This window comes from Danio rerio, chromosome 3 (assembly GCF_052040795.2).
Source record: "Danio rerio strain M-AB ecotype USA chromosome 3, GRCz13ab, whole genome shotgun sequence".
Taxonomy (NCBI): Eukaryota; Metazoa; Chordata; class Actinopteri; order Cypriniformes; family Danionidae; genus Danio; species Danio rerio.
In genome coordinates, this window is record NC_141023.1 from 2,278,661 (window position 1) to 2,295,335 (window position 16,675).

Here is a 16,675-nt window from a genome sequence, read left to right on the forward strand (position 1 = left end):
ACACTTAACCAGGAACTATCAAATTCTATTTAATCACTGTATTTATATTGAATTTATGCAAAATGCATGGCTTACAATTTTTATTTATTGTCCAAATATTTGCATTTCAAAGTAAAACCAAGATTTCACATATCCCACTGGCAAATACTCAATTTAAAAGTGCAAAAAAAAAAAAAAAAAAAAAGCTTTAATGGAAAAAAAAAAAATTGTTTTAAGTGTTTTGGTTTTTGGACTAGAAACAAAGAAAGCATATTTTTGCATTCATTTAGACCCTCCCAGAAGACTTTCAAAGAGAGCCATTCAAACCATCATCTATTTTTGCAAGTAATCGCTACATCAGATATTACAAATATCTTCGAGTGTTTAGCATTCATTAATCTGTGGGGAAAAAAAAAAAAAAAAAAAAGTCAGCTGGTGCAGGACCAGATCCTGCAGAACAGTCTGCCTGAGGGTAGCAGAGAAAGGTCCATGGCCTAAGTGGCTGATGACTCTCGACTTTACTCAAGCACTATTTAAAAATGTAAATGTCCTGGGAGGCAAGCTCAAACTACCTACAGTACCAAGTCATATTGTGTTTCCTCATCCATGTTGACAAACTTGACACTGCCTTTTGTTGAAATGGTTTAAACCGTAATGATCTGCTCAGAACTTGCAGGTAAGCTGTTGTCACATTCACATGAATGGAAGTCTATGGGGTTAAAAAGTCAAGTGTGACCGCAGCTTTAAGAGCTAGCAAGCAGTATTACTGGACAAGTTACTACTGATTAATTTAAAAAAAATAAATAAAAATAACCAAGCTCAAGCTTTTCCCTTTGTTCCAGTTTTACATCCAAGATAATACCATAATGCCTTTTTGGAAATGGGCTTTCTGCCAGTTTTACAAGGGTAAATGTAAGCCTATCTAGTACTAGAGACTATTCAACAGTTATGTACAACGTGATGCCCCAAAGAGACCATAAAGACTTCAGAATGAACGTTATTTTCACTCCACTTCATTTGTAGAGTGGCTAACGGTTTAAAATAGAAATTGAGCATGTGCTGATAGTCTTGCATTCACCTTACCCATTACCAAGATGATAAACAGATCCGTTCCATTGATAAACTTTAAAATCAAGCTAGATTAGTGTAAACCTCTGGATCTTGACAAATGCAACATGACAGCAGATTCATTTAAAATCTTTTATTTCTTAAACCCACACAAGCATGATCATGGACAGGGGGATTTGTACGTGGTCTCAAATTTATCATCTGAAAGAGAAAGATAATAAAATGAGCATGATCACTCTCTACAGGAAATTCAGAACAAACAAGTCAAATGGTAAGACATACTTCTCTGGTAATAGTCATAAATATTGATGACCGCTGGCTTGAGATTCTGCACTGCAACAGCCTGTGTCAGCTGTATACTGAAGGTCACTGGAGCACCTTTGGGAACCTGCAGACAGAAGCAAGAGTACTGGGTCACTCTTCAGAAGAGTAGACTGCATCTGAAGGGTTTAACTTCCTTCGGAGGGGCGGAAATAAAGTTGCCAAGACAAAGGAACCTATAAATGCTTTGGGTTTCAAACAAGCTACACAAATCTCATTTTACCAACTGAAAGATCTTCTTGCATTTAAGATGGTGGGTTTCATAGAAACTACAGCCTCACCTCTTGCAGATAGACAAGGACACGGTCACCATTAGAATCCACCCTCTGCACTAATGGAGCAAAATTAGGTGGGGATCCAAGCTGAGGGGGAAAAAAAAAAAATATCACTAAACAAGCAGTTTCAAAAGGTCCCAAAGTCACCCTTAAATCATACTAACCAGTGAGGTGTCTGCAGTGAATCCTGACAACACCTTGATGTCCACCAGAACCATGTTAGTAGCTGGCTTTCGACCATTGTATCTGGGGTGGGGAGAGAAGAAAAACATGCAAATTAGCATTTCAAATCGGATGATTGGAACACCCAACAAGTTAATTTACCAAGCAAAACCGCAATGAACAGAAAAATAGTATCACATTTAGATTGGGGGGGGGGGCACGTGTGGTGGTTGACTCTACTAGCTAACCAAACATTACAGAAATTTAGGCACTTAAGCAACAGTCAACTTAATATTATTTTTTTAAATTCACAAGCAATATTTACTTGACTGTGAAGGTCAACATCAGATTGACTGGTGCAGCCTGGCAGTCCCCGGTCACCTTAGCAACAACACTCAAGGTTCTGGCAACTGTAACCGGAGTTGGGATGTTGTAGAAACAGGCAACCTGCAAGGTCAAATCAAGGCAATGAGTTGTCAGGAGAAACAAACACTCACACATTAGGTGAACATACAGACCTGCACAGAAGCACAGGCAGATCCCCTTGCTACAACACTATATGTGCCAGGGAAGTTGTTCAGGGAATTTCTCTGGTACAGCAGGCGGTTGTTGGGAGTCACAGCAAAGTTGAAAACGTCTCCTGCTGGCACTGAGGACTGAACTGTAACTGTGCTGGAGCCTCCAGGGGTGAACGCTTGAGCAGCATACAGAGCCAAGGCCTGAAGAGCCACCACGGTGTCCTAGGAGTAAAGAAAAAAAAATTATAATAATTGGCCAAACTCTAAGTATTCCAAGCAGTTCCAAAACACTAGCATCCAAACAGTGAACGCAACAGGCAGTATAGAAGTAGAACCTTTAATTGACAATTATCTTTCCAGTACACAATACATATGGTACCTTCTGATTAGGCACTTATGTTAATGTTAGCAATACAATATAACTGAACTCACTTGAGTGGAGGAGAAACCACCATAGGGATTCTGCTGGGCCACAATCCAGTTGACAATGCGGTTAGCATAGCCCAGATTAGCAGTGGTCACAGGCTGTACAGTTAGAACCGCTAACAGCACATATGCACTGATCTCCACTGCCAGAGTATCCCCAGATGTAGTCTGAGACCAGTGGAGAGTAGTACCTAAACACAAGGGGGTGTTCTTGGTTTTTGTTTATAAAGCCACTCAAGTTGTGCAAATTGATGTCTAATATTCACCTTCAGAAATGGCAGTGTTTCTCAAGGAATTTAAAAGCTGTGCTCGAGTTCTGGTCTCTCCAGCCAGACTGAAGGTGTAGGCCAGCAGAGCAGTGACATAGGTGTTTCCCAGATTCCCAACAAAAGGCCTCAAAAATGACAGAGCCTTTGTAATGACAGGATCCTGGAACAAAGAGCCACAAGTACTACACAACTACTGATGATATACATATCCAAAGACACACTAAAGTTTGTGGATAAACTATTTACCGTGGCAGGGACGCCTATTTCAAGCAGTGATGCAACAATGTAGCCAGTCATGGTCACGTTATCACCAACTCCACCCTACAACACAACAGCATCATAAACGATCAGTCTCAGCTTTATAATAGCAGTTTAAGTAATGTGACATACCTTCATGTCATTGTGGTAGAGAGTGCCCTGCTGCACGAAACAGCCATCTGAACCCTGCGTGCTAATCAACCAGTCCTTTGCACCCTTAAGAACATTGGGATCTATGTAGGTGAAGCTCCTTGCTAGACCAAAAGTCCTCATGACAAAGGCGGTCAGCCTGAATACAGAGCAAGTTCAGTTACACATCTAAAAATCACCAAGACTTGAACTGTAGGACACGCACCATGTATTGGATGCATCATAACCAAAAGTGCTGAATGAACCATCACTGTGCCTGTAGTTCAGCTCTCCTTGATATCCTGTTCCAGACAAACAAAATGAATGCACAAGTGAAGAAAAACCAAAAAAACTCTAAAGCCCACCAAGCAGTATGACTGAGAAAGCCTAAACCAGCAATGACAAATTCAGTCCTGGAGGGCCGGTGTCCTGCAGAGTGTAGCTCAAACTCAATCAACTCAACTGGTTGAACAAGCTCTTGTTCATAAAATAAGTCTTGGCGTTTCAGTTGGATTTAAACTCCACAAGTCACCAGTCCTCCAGTACAGAGTTTGGTCTCCCCTGGTCTAAATCCTGAGACTTTAATCATACCAGTCAGAAGATAACTCGTGGCAGTGTCTCGGATGGCTGGGGTGAGCTGTGCAGTTACTGTCAGATACCGTAGGATGTAAACATTGGGAGCGAGAATGATCATGTTCTGTTCTCCACAGCCAGAAGGCATCTGTAGCAAATTGGCCAGGTTGTTCAGTGCACGACCCATGATGTCCCCTATGAAGGGAAGAGGAAAAAAAAAAAAAAAAAAAAAAAAAAAAAAAAAAGTCATTTACCCCATTTCATGATCAAATTACTCAAACATACAAGCGGTCACTACACCTGAACAATTTAAGCATACAGCATGTGAAGCACAGTGCATTCCACTTAGTTCAATCTCATGGTTTGAAGTGTTTTTGGATAAGCATAAGTTTAACAACCTAATTGACCTTTTGGTGCATAGGTCACTTAGAAACCCAATTTATCAGATTGAATTCAACAAACTTGGCAGACTAGTGATTGCTACTCAAGCTTGCTGTGCAGCCCTATGGTGTTGTCTTCAAGGAATCCCTTTACCAATGACTGATACAGAGCAGCTGGCTGATCCCTGGATGACATTTTTTGGAAGTGTGATCTTCACGCTCTCTGAAAGCATGCTTCCTGTAAACCAAACAACAAAATCAGCAGACAGAACCAGGATCAAGCAATGTAGATTAAATTCTTAAGTTGAACAAACCCTTTGGACAGAGTAACCAACTCCGTGTGAAGGTCCTTTCCACTCCTTCAGCCTAGAGGAAGGAATCAGTTTAAATAAAATAAATAAAAACTAATGTCAAACCTTAGAATAATTACTAACCAGAACCCGCAGACTTCTAGTGACTATGTCAATGCGTCCTCTTGATAGTACTGTCACATCCTGATCGCCGCACAATTCCTGGGATGGACTGGCCTCAGCACTAATGGTCACGTTTACGGTTCCTACAAATTTCAGCAATCAATTGAAGACCCTTACATGCTCATTTATATATGCACACTAATGAATAAACAAACCAATAATTGAAGCAGTTAAAGCCCATTTGATGGTTTTTCTCCAATTGGTAGAGAGAGTAGATGAAGACTGATCATTGATGGGTGTTAGAGTGTAGTTGGAGGACGGTGTTGGAGTCACTTGAATCTGATAAAGAATAACAGCATTAGTGGACAGAGGAGACATGCATATGTGGATCCAATAGGGGAACCCAGACCTTGAGGCATTGCAACAGATAGTTGAAGACTGTGGCCACCAGCTCAAAAGCCTCCCCACGGATAATGGAGTAAGGCAGGGTGAGCTCTAGGAAGAAGGGCTGGAAGGAAGTCAGCAGAACTGGTGGAGCCAGACCAAAACCATTGGAGGAGAGACAGAAGGCCTCAGTGTCCCATGTGGTGATCGTATCAGGAACCGTGAGAGGAACTGATGTGGATCCAGAGTCCCTGTGGAAAATAAATAAAAATAGTAATAATAATAATAATAATAATAATAATAATAATAACAAAAAATAAACACCAACCCCACAGTAGCAAGTTGCCAGATCCAGGTTTCTGGAAAGTAAGTTCTGATGGTCACATCAACAGAGGAACCTCTAGTTCCTCCAATTTCTGCCATTGCTAAAGGAGCTGGAGCCATTTCAGCCATAGCAAAACCAGTACCCCGAAAAGGAATTACTAAGAAAAAACAAAAATAAAAACTCAAACTTAAGTACAAGAAAATGAAGCAAACCATTAAAGTAAAAAAATAATAATGATCTCCATTAGTGGAAGCACTTGGCAATTTAAAAAAAAAAAAAAAAAAAAAAAACATTTACGCAAACACATACCCCTATGGAAGTTGCGATAGTAAAGCAGGTCTTTGAACTTCAGGCACTCAGGCTCTCGAACTGGCAGATTTGTTGCAATCTTCATCCCCACACTCTGATTCATGGGTTAAATAAATATATAATATCGGGGTGGAGGGGGCATAAAAAATAAAAAACCCTAAAGACTTTACCTTGAAGGTGTCATAAGCTTGATCTGTTGGAACAGCTCGACGGGGTCGAACATTTAGGCAGTCTTGTTGATCTTCAGCACCAAATGGATAATCCGATAGTGATTGCAGTGGGAGCATGTTAAACACCTAAAGGGAGGGGAAACATCTAAAAGGATCCTTTAAACTACCGAAAAGCACTGAGGACACTTGTAAACTAAAGTGAATTTATGTGATGGAAAGTTGGTGGTACTGCAGATCATTTAAATGAAAGGTATGGCATTCAAATAGGTTGACCAATTCTTGGGTTTTTGGAAACATCTTTGGAATCAATTATAGCTTTGACAAGCAGATGGTTCAAAGAAATGCTCCTTTAACCCTATTAAAAATCTTTTAGTTCAAGTGTTACGTGTAAGGATTGGCACAGTACAGTACAGTTCTAATGTATACCGTACCATTGATTAATTAAGCTAATCTTAGAATCTAGAGAAAAGAAAAAAATTAATTTCTAAACTATAATTGAACAGTTACCGCCTCTGCGCTCAGACGTCCTCCTGACTGCATGATCAGAACACTCTGATCTATAGCACTGAGGCCACACAGAGATCCGGCTTGAGCGGAGACAGTCAAAATACTTCCCTCACCAGGAACCGCTGTAGCAGGAGAGAACTGCAGAGAAACCTGCAAACAGACAAGCTCAATGAAAGATATGTCACACTCCTTACAAGACAACTAGATTTACAGATACCTGGTTTGAGAAGCACTTCTCAGTGTCAAACGATGCACTACCGGTCACTACAGTCTGACTGGGCAGAACACTGTAGACCAGAATCTGAACCATCGGAGCCATCTTGGCAAGAATTGAGAGATCAAACGTCACCGTGCCCTTCGTGAGGGTATTAGAAGCCCGAGCTTGAACAGTTTTAAACCCATGAAGAACGATCACTCCTCTGGACATGACCTGACAACAGACAGCTGGATTAGTACCAAACAAATATGGTCAAACAGGAAACAGTTAATTTACCATATAGATGATGTCAGCACTGTAGTCACCAGTCTCTCCAACAAATAAATACTTGACAGTCACTGAATAAGTGGTGCCACACTTCAGCGGCTGCTCAAGCTTCACTATAGACAGATCACTAAAGCTTGGGGTGTCAGGATCAGTTTGGGAAAGCTGAACCACCTGTGAATCCGTAGTGAAGTATGGTGAATAGTAACTGAAATAAGACTGTGGAGTTGCACTTGCCTGAGGAAATATGATAAAAATAAATAAGCATTGCTTTCAAGAGCAAGTAGCATTGGTTCAAAATTAGTGAGAAGTCATACCACAAGATTCAGATCAGCTTTAGGAAAACTAGTCGTGTCAAGGGAGAACTTGGCAAATCCGTTATAGTTCGTGGTCAAATTGAACAGCAGTTTGTTGGGCCATATGCTGCTGTCCAGGAGATACACGGCCTTGCTATCGATTGGGTTCCCATTGAAATCAGACACCGAGATCTGTTTGGGGAAAGCAAACATTAAGGGAAACCCAACAAATGGACTCCTGCAACAAGTGATGAATTTGAACTTGCCTTGCCATTCACCGTTGACCCATAATTGTAGAACTTTGGGAGATCCACAAATGTGACCTTGCCAACTTCAAATGTAATAGACACCGTTGTGGATTTTGACATGACAATGCCTGAAACGGGGGGAGGAAAAAAAAAAAAAAAAAAAAAAAGCACATTTTATTTATACACACATATATACATATATATATATATATATATATATATATATATATATATATATATAAGCCAGTAGTTTACCTGTTCCCTCCTCAGTGAGGTTGACATTAACAACGAAGGAATTTTGCAGGTTACTCTCAAAACTGGTTCCAAAAAACGATGATGTACTGAGTGTTAGAGCGGCACAGCCAGTGTTGTTCGTCTGGTTAGAGGGGGGTGGGGGAGAGAGAAATTAAAAATAAACAGCAGATCAGGCACAGATTTAAAATTTGGGCTCATTTCCAAAACACTTCTCTTAAAAAGATCACATGGGACAAATATTTCAAAACCATCTGAGATTCACCAAGGAAGATTGCTGAAAACCTTGCACAAGCTTTTGTAAAATTAGAGAACTAAATGTTTAGGACTGATGCCAATTACTTAAAAATCCAGAAGTTACACCTACTTAGACCAGTTACAAACCAACGTCACAGGTCCCCAGTTGGGGAGGGAGAAAAAAAAAAAAAAAAAAAAAAAAGCTGCAATAGTAAACATGTCATGTTTTGCGGAAGGATGCCAAACTCGAAAGTGCAAAGAACTTTTACCATGCACACCACTGATTTAATGCTGATGTCTTTGGGTCATCCCTTCATTAAGCTCCTTTTAGCCAATTAAAAAAAAATTAATAAAAGCTTGACTCTGCAGTTCTTATGTTGTCAAGTTCACGCTATGCTGAATTATAAACATTACTTTGATTGCGAAAAACGATCTCCGCAAAAACAGCATTCAGTGTCTGCAGTTTAACCATGTAACCAAGAATGAAATGAACATGCAAGTTGAGGTAAAGTTGGTTTTAAATTCACATTAATTCAGTGAAAAATTGGGACACTGCCTATATTGTTTACCACGGCACTTTGAATATTTGTTCTGAAACCTGCAAGTGACAAGCATTAACACTGTTTGACTGCAAACAGTGTACTTTGATAGCCATTGGCTGCTAATATAATTGCAAATAATACTTATGAAATTACATTGAGGGAGTCTGAATGTGCGATAAGGTTAAACCACCCTCTGTGCAAGTTCACATACCCTGCCGTACAGATGTAGTTTGCAGTTTGAATGTAGTTGTTCTGCATGATTACTCAGGCCTTGAACAGTTCCGTCATCTTTGGCTAGTCAGAATCTGTTTAAGCACTACAAAAGTATTGAATCTGGTAATCAGAGCATCATTTCTTGCACATGACCACTCAGAACGTTGTTTGCATCCAAATACTTGCAGGCCTTAAATTTCTTAATCTTTGGAGCTTCAATGAGATTGTATATATTTGGGGCTGGATGCTTGGTCGCTTCGTCTTAGCACCCTTACAATGGATATTGGATATCGCAAATGGACCGGTCAGACAAATGCAGCTCACTTTAACATTAATTTTGCTGAATCACTGTGCGACGAGCTGTTATATAACGCTTAAAGCATCATGTAAAGAATATATAATTAGTATATAATTTCTAAGACAAACTCTGTACCGCATGAGATGTCATTTGCTTACTGCAAGTTTGTGCTGTCATTATTTTTGCGTGCATCCTGAAGGTTTATTAAAAAAAAAAAAAAAAAAATGGTAATTGGTCTATAAAATCCAGATGTTTGTAAATAGACCCTACGCTGCACAAAAGGTCTTACCCTCGTGGATTTATTTAGACAAATGCTGGTCACTTTAGGATCCTGAATGAAGGTAAGAGGCTGACGGCACAATTGCACTAGCACTTGACCAGGTACAGGCTGCCCAAATGTGTACCTGAGAAACATTAAAGATAAGGAACAGACCATCCAAAAGACGACAAACACGCAGCATGAAAACTAAAGGCTTCACTCACTTTCCACAAGCCTCAACTTTCAGTCCCGCATCTGCAACACTATACGTCTGTGGTGCATTCACGGTCACATCAAACTTGGGTAACACTAAACAAGAAAGAGCTGTAAGACCCCAGAAAGGCTGTTAAACACTTAGCGATGATATTAATAGGCGTACCGTATTGTTTCACATCAAAACTCTGGGAGATGATTCGGTCACCAATATAAGCCCTCAGTGTGTACGTCCCAACCTGAGCTTCTGGGATCAAAACATGAGAAAGCTCCAATATCCAGTTCACAGAGGAAACATTTGTCCACTGATTTATCCGGATATTACGAAAGTCCTAGTGAAAAAGGTTAAGCTCAGTCAAAAAGTACAAGGAAACATCCAGAAGCAATGTTGTCAAGAGTAGCAGCAAACAAGTTCCTACCTCCAACACCACCAGATTGTACTGCAAGACAGAGCTAGAATTAGACATTCAGTCACAGATTTTAAAAGGTCGAGAAAAGCAACTACACACAGCCTTACCATTTGGTCAAGAGGCACAAGTTTATCACTCATGGTGACGACTCTGAAATTCACTGCAGAAGTGAGAATAAAGCACTTTTACACTGGGCAGTTAATCATGATCAGATTCACAAAGACATTTACACCCCCCCCCCCCCCCACCCCCACACCCATTTTAATAGTTTGGATAATATTTGATGTCATTTAGTAGCATGCTTAACTGTAGTAAAGATCAAGAACGGAACTGGAATGTAAAAATAATGTTTAAAAAAAAAAATTAAAAATTAGCAACTTGTAATTTTTTTTTATTTTACAAATGTAATTTCAAATCTGAACAGGGAACTATCACTTTAAGAAAACCATAAATTGTCATCTACTCTCCTCAAACCAGCTCGAGTTAAATAAAAATAATTAAAAAAAATAATTGAACAGTAAAGAGTACTATCACATCATAAGCAGGTGACGGTTGCTTCAATACATGAATCTTATTGAGAGTACTGCTCTAATACTTGTCAGTCACCTGTCTGTCCTGGATTGTAGAGCGGTTTGTCTGTCTGGATGAAGGTCAGAGGCAGGTAAGACCTGAACATCACTTTACGCTCTTCAGTCATTTTGAAGGACTGTCCTTGAACGACCACCCTCACAGTCTGCACCGAATCTCCATTTACAAGAGGAGCCTGTAGAGAAAAGCACAACAGTGAGAAAATGTTGACTTCTGGGTGAAAAATCAAATAAGATTTGAAAGCTTTGAACAAACAGATATTCTGAAGAATTTTGGGAGAAAGCCATTAAAATCCACAGTAGGAATACAATGGAAGTTAACTGCCTTGTGTCCTGCATATTTTCCTTTATTCAAAAGGAAACAAAGGTTAAAATGTGGACCTAATTTCATTTTATGGGTGAATATCACTTTAACATTTGAACCTTCTGGTTTGGTGCATGTTAAAGGATCACAGACCTGGAAATTAAAACATCTGTGAAGCTTTCTCTGGGTTGTCTGACGCACGAGTCGAGTTTCTGCGCTTTTGTCATCTATCAGAGTAATGGTTATTGTGAGACTGCCTTGGGGCTTCAGAAGACTAGCGCACAGTTTAGCACCAGAGCCGGACTCAATCAATGAAGGAAACGTCACCAAGAAGAGCCTGCGGGAAAACAGACGGTTTGGGTTTACATAAAGACTTGCTCTGATGACAAAAACTCTAGTTTACTTTCAGAAAACAAAAGATCAGCTCTAAACATGCTTTTGTCGTTAATGATTAAGTCTAGGAACGAAACCAGATACTTTGGTCCATTTTAACCCCGGTTATTTTCATGTCAAGTGGATGATACGAGATGAAAAAGCTAAAGAGAAAAATACATTGAGACTGCTTGCATAGGATCGCCAGAGGATCCCAGATGGTCATGTTTGGTACTAGATCCAAACTAGACCTTACTAAAGCTCACATTTTAGACATTTTTTCTATCAGACCTGCAGTAAAACCAGTTTAACAAAATAAAGCTTAAATAAAATTAACTAATGCTATTCATTCGCAAAGTTGCATGACATTTCCCTGCTGAAAAATCCAGCTTAAACCAGCCTGTTTTTTTCAGCCATTTTTAGGCTGGTCTCCAGCCTAGTCTTAGCTGGTCATGCTGGAAAAAGCCTGGTTTAAGCTGGACATAGCTGGTTTTGGTCATCTCCCAGCCTGACCAGCTAAGACTAGGCTGGAAATCAGTCTGGAAAAAAGGCCAAAACCCACGTTAAGCGTTTTTTTTTTTTTTTATAAATTCAGTAGGGTTATAGCTCAACTAATAATAATAGAAAAAAGTAATAAAATTACACTTTAACATGCAAGACTATGTACAATTTAAAGTGTGCTAAAGAGTTCCCGAACAGATTAAAGAGATTCTTATCTGAGGCCAAAAGTGGGACTGATTAAGGAGTTAAAGGCTAATTAATAGTACTTACGGCCCTGAGATCTGTTCATCAGCACTGACCACCGGTTCTCTTGGTCTTGGGGCTTCCAAAGCAAGCATGGCACCATCAACAAAACAGAAGAAAAGGACTAGATTGATCCACTTCCAAACACTGATCTCCGTCATCGCCATGATGAGCAATCATCCAAGGTTCTCTCCTTCAGAAACCCTTCAAAGTGACTACTACAATCCACAAACAATGAACCCAACAGAGCTCCAACAATGCTGGAGGACACTCAACACTGAGCATTTATAGAGTCCACTAACGAGACACACCTGATTCAGCTCATCTGCAGAGACCGCAGCACCTCACACTGACAGATCTCATTTTCCCAGAAAATGGGTTATTATTGATTTGCAGGGCCTGTACACAAACAGTTTTGAATAACAACACAAATAAGTTATCTCTAAAAATGAATGTTTTAGTTCATCAAGTGTGTGCCGATCAACATTTCTGCATTACACTCTCACACACTTTTATCTTTGTGGAAATGTTCCCCAAAGTCAAAAATGGCAGCAATTAGGTTCACTATTTTTGTTGGGATGTGCTAAACAAAGTGCACTCACACACATGTCGCACAATCCCCCTAAACTGCATGACTGCATTAGTCTTAATCTCTTATTAAAGATGTGTAATGTGATTTTCTTTTACAGCTTAGAGCTGTTTTCCTGTAACATGATCATCAACTGCCGAAATTCAGTTCCAATACTCAAGACTGCAAGAATAAAGGACATGTGAAAGTTCCCAGATGTGTTCTTGATATCGAGGATGCATCGATGAAGACTTGAGTGCAAAACTTGCTCAAGAAGTCTCAGAAGTCATTGTGGCTGAATAAAGAAGGTGGGAAGCATGGCATTATATATATTTATTATTAGTAACCATTTATTATTATTGTGCAATGTATATTTGTCAGGTTTTTATGTGTAGGAATGAAAACTATCATATTCATTTGTTTATTTGGCAAAAGATGCATGTTTTACCAAGAAGGTCCATACTGACTCCAAAGGCAGTGATTAGATCAGGGCCTGGTGTGTGGACTTTGGGGGGTTTTACGATGTGGTCACGTGTTGATTGTCCAGATTGAATGTCTCAGTATTTGGGCTTTGGTCTCATGGTAAAGAAAAAGACAAAATAGATGTTAAACTTTGCTTTATCTCTTTTCCTGCTCTGCTCTTCTTCTGTTCTAGAGCAGTGGTCACCAAACTCCCTGCTGAAAAATCCAGGCTAAGCTGTTTTTTTCAGTAGGTCTTGTTCCTGGGGGGCCGGTGTCCTGCAGATTTTAGCTCCAACCCTAATCAAACACACCTGAACAAGCTAATCAAAGTCTTACTTGGTATACTTCCATCCAGGCAGGTGTGTTGAGGCAAGTTGGAGCTAAACCCTGCAGGGACACTGGCCCTCCAGGACCGAGATTGGTGACCCCTGTTCTAGAGGCTATCTTTTCTAACTCTGCTGCTACCAGGCTCTTTTTTAGGCCTACTTACCACTCTTTAACTCTGTCTTCTTTTTTATAAAGCATAATAGCAACTCTCTCCCACGTTTTTAGCTATTAATACTGCCCTTATTTCTGCTTTTGGTATAAGATTGCACAAGGATGGTTTGACTAGAAATGTAGTTTTTCACCATCATACTAATTACTTTGTAGTCAGTTCGAACAGCTGTGGTTTGAAATACCACTTTTTACATACGCTTACTTCATGCGGCCGCCATTTTAAAAAATGAAAGCGAGGCTGCGGTAGGAAGAAAGCTGGAAGTATAGGACTGTAAACATTGCATGAACATGCTGTGGACTACAAACCTCCAGCTGTTATCATGATTTCAAAGTGCAGATATGGTGTAAACATTACTTTAATATCATTCCGTTCAGTTTAATTTGAACTATTAAAAGCATATTAAGCATCAAACAACATCAAAATCTCTTTAAAAGTAATAGACTTCAGTGTCCTCCTAGGTTTCAGTTCATGCCACCAGGTAAACACCAAGGGGGCACTTTCCTGGTTCAGCCTATGCAACCCGGTGAGCAATATTACAATGCAGTCCACTGTAGCACACCATTGTGGTGTCTGTAATAGTGTTGTCCCGATACTAAAGTTATAAAAACGGCCATTTCCCGCTAACATTTAAGCGCCGCTGAACACTGCTGATTTAACAGTATTCAACACCACTCAACAGAAATGACTATGATTGGTCGTGAAGTTCATCAGCTCACTGCTCTTGACCAAGTGCAAACACATATACAGGAATACTGGACCATTTTAAAGTTGCGAAAATCAGTCGAGTCATCAGCTGATCAATCGTCTATGTTTACACTTAGTAAACAGCAGTGAAGTGTGGTGAACTGATGACTTTCACGGCCAATCGCAGTCACTTTTGTTGAGCATTGCTGAATATTATTTCAAATCAGCTGTGTTTATAAACACGTTCAACAGTGCTTAAAAGTTAGTGGGAAATGGATGTTTATTAAAGAGCCCCTATTATGCATTTAGGTCATTTAGTATATTTTTATCTTACATCTTATATTTTTAGTATTATGTCTATTGTTAGTTTTTATGTGACTTATTACATTTAGTATACTTTATCTTGCCTCTTATATTTTAGTATTATGTCTATTGTTTGTTTTTCTCTCTTTTTATGTTGCTGCTGGTCTCTGTGAGTTACCAAACAAATTTCGTTGTACAACTACAATGACAATAAAGTTCTTTACTTTACTTTACTTTTGGTATTAGGGGTCTCCAACAACAGGCTGATATGCATATGTAACCTCGCCGGTCCTACACCACCCAACCCGCTCTGAGCTAGTATCGAACCAGCGATCTTCCGCATTGGAGTCGGTTGCTCTACCAAGGAGGCTAAAGACCATGGCCTCCAGCGTTTTAACGCTAAAGCACCTTTAGAGGTCAGAGGAGTGAGGTTTACCTGCACAGCACTTACTAGCTGACCTCTGCTACACTAACCCACCTAAACCTCACTCCCATCCGGGTCACGGCACCAATGTAACCCCGCCATTCCTACGCCACCCAACCCGCTCCGAGCTAGTTTCGAACCGGCAACCTTCCGCAGGGAGTCGGTTGCTCTAACAAGGAGGCTAAAGATCATGACCTCTAGCGTCTGTCACTAGAGCACCTTTAGAGGTCAGAGGAGTGAGATTTACCTGCACAGCACTTACTATCTGGGCTCTGCTACACATGCAAATTCAAAGTACTTACATTGTCTTATAGTATGCATTTATTTTTACTTAATTATCCCAGCTACTCTCATACGATTCGTTCAGCGATTCATTTGCTCCCAAACCCCTTCTTTAAGTAAGGCTAATCTGCGCTATTTGGACTGATGACAGTGTGTTGTGATTGGCTGACAGCATTTAGTGCGAGACGGAGAGAAATGGCTAGCACAGCTTATCAACAATATTGAAGTAGTCAGAGTATGTGCGAGTATACTTGCCAACACTCCCAGCTTTCCCAAGGGTCTCCCATATTTCAGATCCATCTCCTGCCACACTCCCGTTTTATTTCTCCCGGAATACTTCCATATTTCCACCATTCCCCCACAGTACCCTCTTCTCAACAGTGATCAGTGTCATTCAGACACCTCTTATTTTACACAAATACACAATTTGCAAGCTAGCGTAAACAAGAGGCAATCATTTTAAAAAATCACACTTACACTTGTGAAATGGAGCAAGAAACTGATCCATGAACTGTGTGCTGTAAAGTTCCTGTCAAGCTCTGCAAAGTCCCATATGGTATTTCTCAAAAACCCATTAAAGGGGCTGTTTAAAATTTCAGTGCCTAAATTCCATCCAATAGTGAAAGAATCAGTTCATCATCTTGTTTAATAAGTAGCATCTAAAAAAAAAAGTATGTTTGGGAAAACAAAACGCTAGCTAACTAGTGCCATTTCCCTTAGCTAAAAGTGAAGTCTGATGTCCCTTTTTATTTTCACCATCTATTGAAAACGGCTCTTCAGAACACTTGGAAAAGGAAATATTTTACATGTGTCAATTTCTCTTTGCTGATGAGATATACAGCCAGGAAGACATTATACCATTACAGACACCATTCCTTTGTGACTCCAGGTGATGCAGGTTTCTTCCAACCGCAGGCTCACTTTCGCTTTTAAAATGGCAGCCATGTGAAATCGGTTTATGGTAATGTGTCTTGTTAATAGCACTGCTGTACATTGACCACCAAAAGAGCACCGTGATTTTACCTGCTAGTAAAAGTGTGGTTTGAATAGTGGGTAACAAAACGGGTGAATTGGAGGAGAAAAAAAAAAAATAAAATCTCATTTCCTGTGTCATCAATTCAAGGTTTATATTCAGGGACTATGGTGACAAAATCCAGGATGGAAAAAAAAAAATAGGCTGATAAAACAGATTTAAACTAAATTTATATTTAAATTGTAAATTAATCTCAAAACCTTTGATCTGCATGTACTTTGTAACCGTTGCAGATAAACATAAGCAAACTTTAGGCAAATTATGTAAATGTGGCTCAATTTATTAAATTGCCTCATGAATAATCCATCTTTAATAAAAAAAATAAAAAAAAATTCATAATGCAACACCAATTTTCAGTGCAGCAAATTACGTTAGTTTCAACAGACCAACTTTCAGTTGTATCGGGGGGGGGATTTGTGTAAACCTCTGGATCGTAAACCCAACATGACAGCAGATTCATTTAAATTCTTTTATTTCTTAAACTGAAGCATGATCATG

General features: G+C 39.7%; 1 protein-coding gene across 3 annotated transcripts in view; it reads right to left on the bottom strand.

The window, feature by feature from the left end:
* Nucleotides 1-1,165: 1,165 nt before the first annotated feature.
* a2m3h (alpha-2-macroglobulin 3, member h) overlaps nt 1,166-16,675 on the bottom strand; it is a 30,718-nt gene continuing 15,208 nt past the window's right edge. Inside the window, exons 1-34 of one of the 3 annotated variants that reach the window (XM_087243388.1) lie at nt 11,950-12,184; nt 10,960-11,143; nt 10,522-10,678; nt 10,023-10,075; nt 9,925-9,945; nt 9,672-9,837; nt 9,517-9,601; nt 9,323-9,437; nt 7,747-7,867; nt 7,510-7,619; nt 7,265-7,435; nt 6,960-7,184; nt 6,684-6,896; nt 6,467-6,616; nt 5,960-6,085; nt 5,790-5,883; nt 5,484-5,637; nt 5,181-5,406; nt 4,987-5,110; nt 4,793-4,914; nt 4,673-4,724; nt 4,513-4,596; nt 3,997-4,173; nt 3,632-3,707; nt 3,409-3,565; nt 3,265-3,339; nt 3,016-3,178; nt 2,756-2,940; nt 2,324-2,545; nt 2,131-2,252; nt 1,808-1,889; nt 1,650-1,730; nt 1,330-1,435; nt 1,166-1,248 (exon numbers count right to left, since the gene is read on the bottom strand). In XM_087243388.1, coding sequence (XP_087099514.1) covers nt 1,208-1,248; nt 1,330-1,435; nt 1,650-1,730; nt 1,808-1,889; nt 2,131-2,252; nt 2,324-2,545; nt 2,756-2,940; nt 3,016-3,178; nt 3,265-3,339; nt 3,409-3,565; nt 3,632-3,707; nt 3,997-4,173; nt 4,513-4,596; nt 4,673-4,724; nt 4,793-4,914; nt 4,987-5,110; nt 5,181-5,406; nt 5,484-5,637; nt 5,790-5,883; nt 5,960-6,085; nt 6,467-6,616; nt 6,684-6,896; nt 6,960-7,184; nt 7,265-7,435; nt 7,510-7,619; nt 7,747-7,867; nt 9,323-9,437; nt 9,517-9,601; nt 9,672-9,837; nt 9,925-9,945; nt 10,023-10,075; nt 10,522-10,678; nt 10,960-11,143; nt 11,950-12,089 — 4,380 coding nt within the window. In that variant the 5' untranslated portion in view covers nt 12,090-12,184 and the 3' untranslated portion in view covers nt 1,166-1,207. 3 annotated transcript variants of the gene reach the window in all.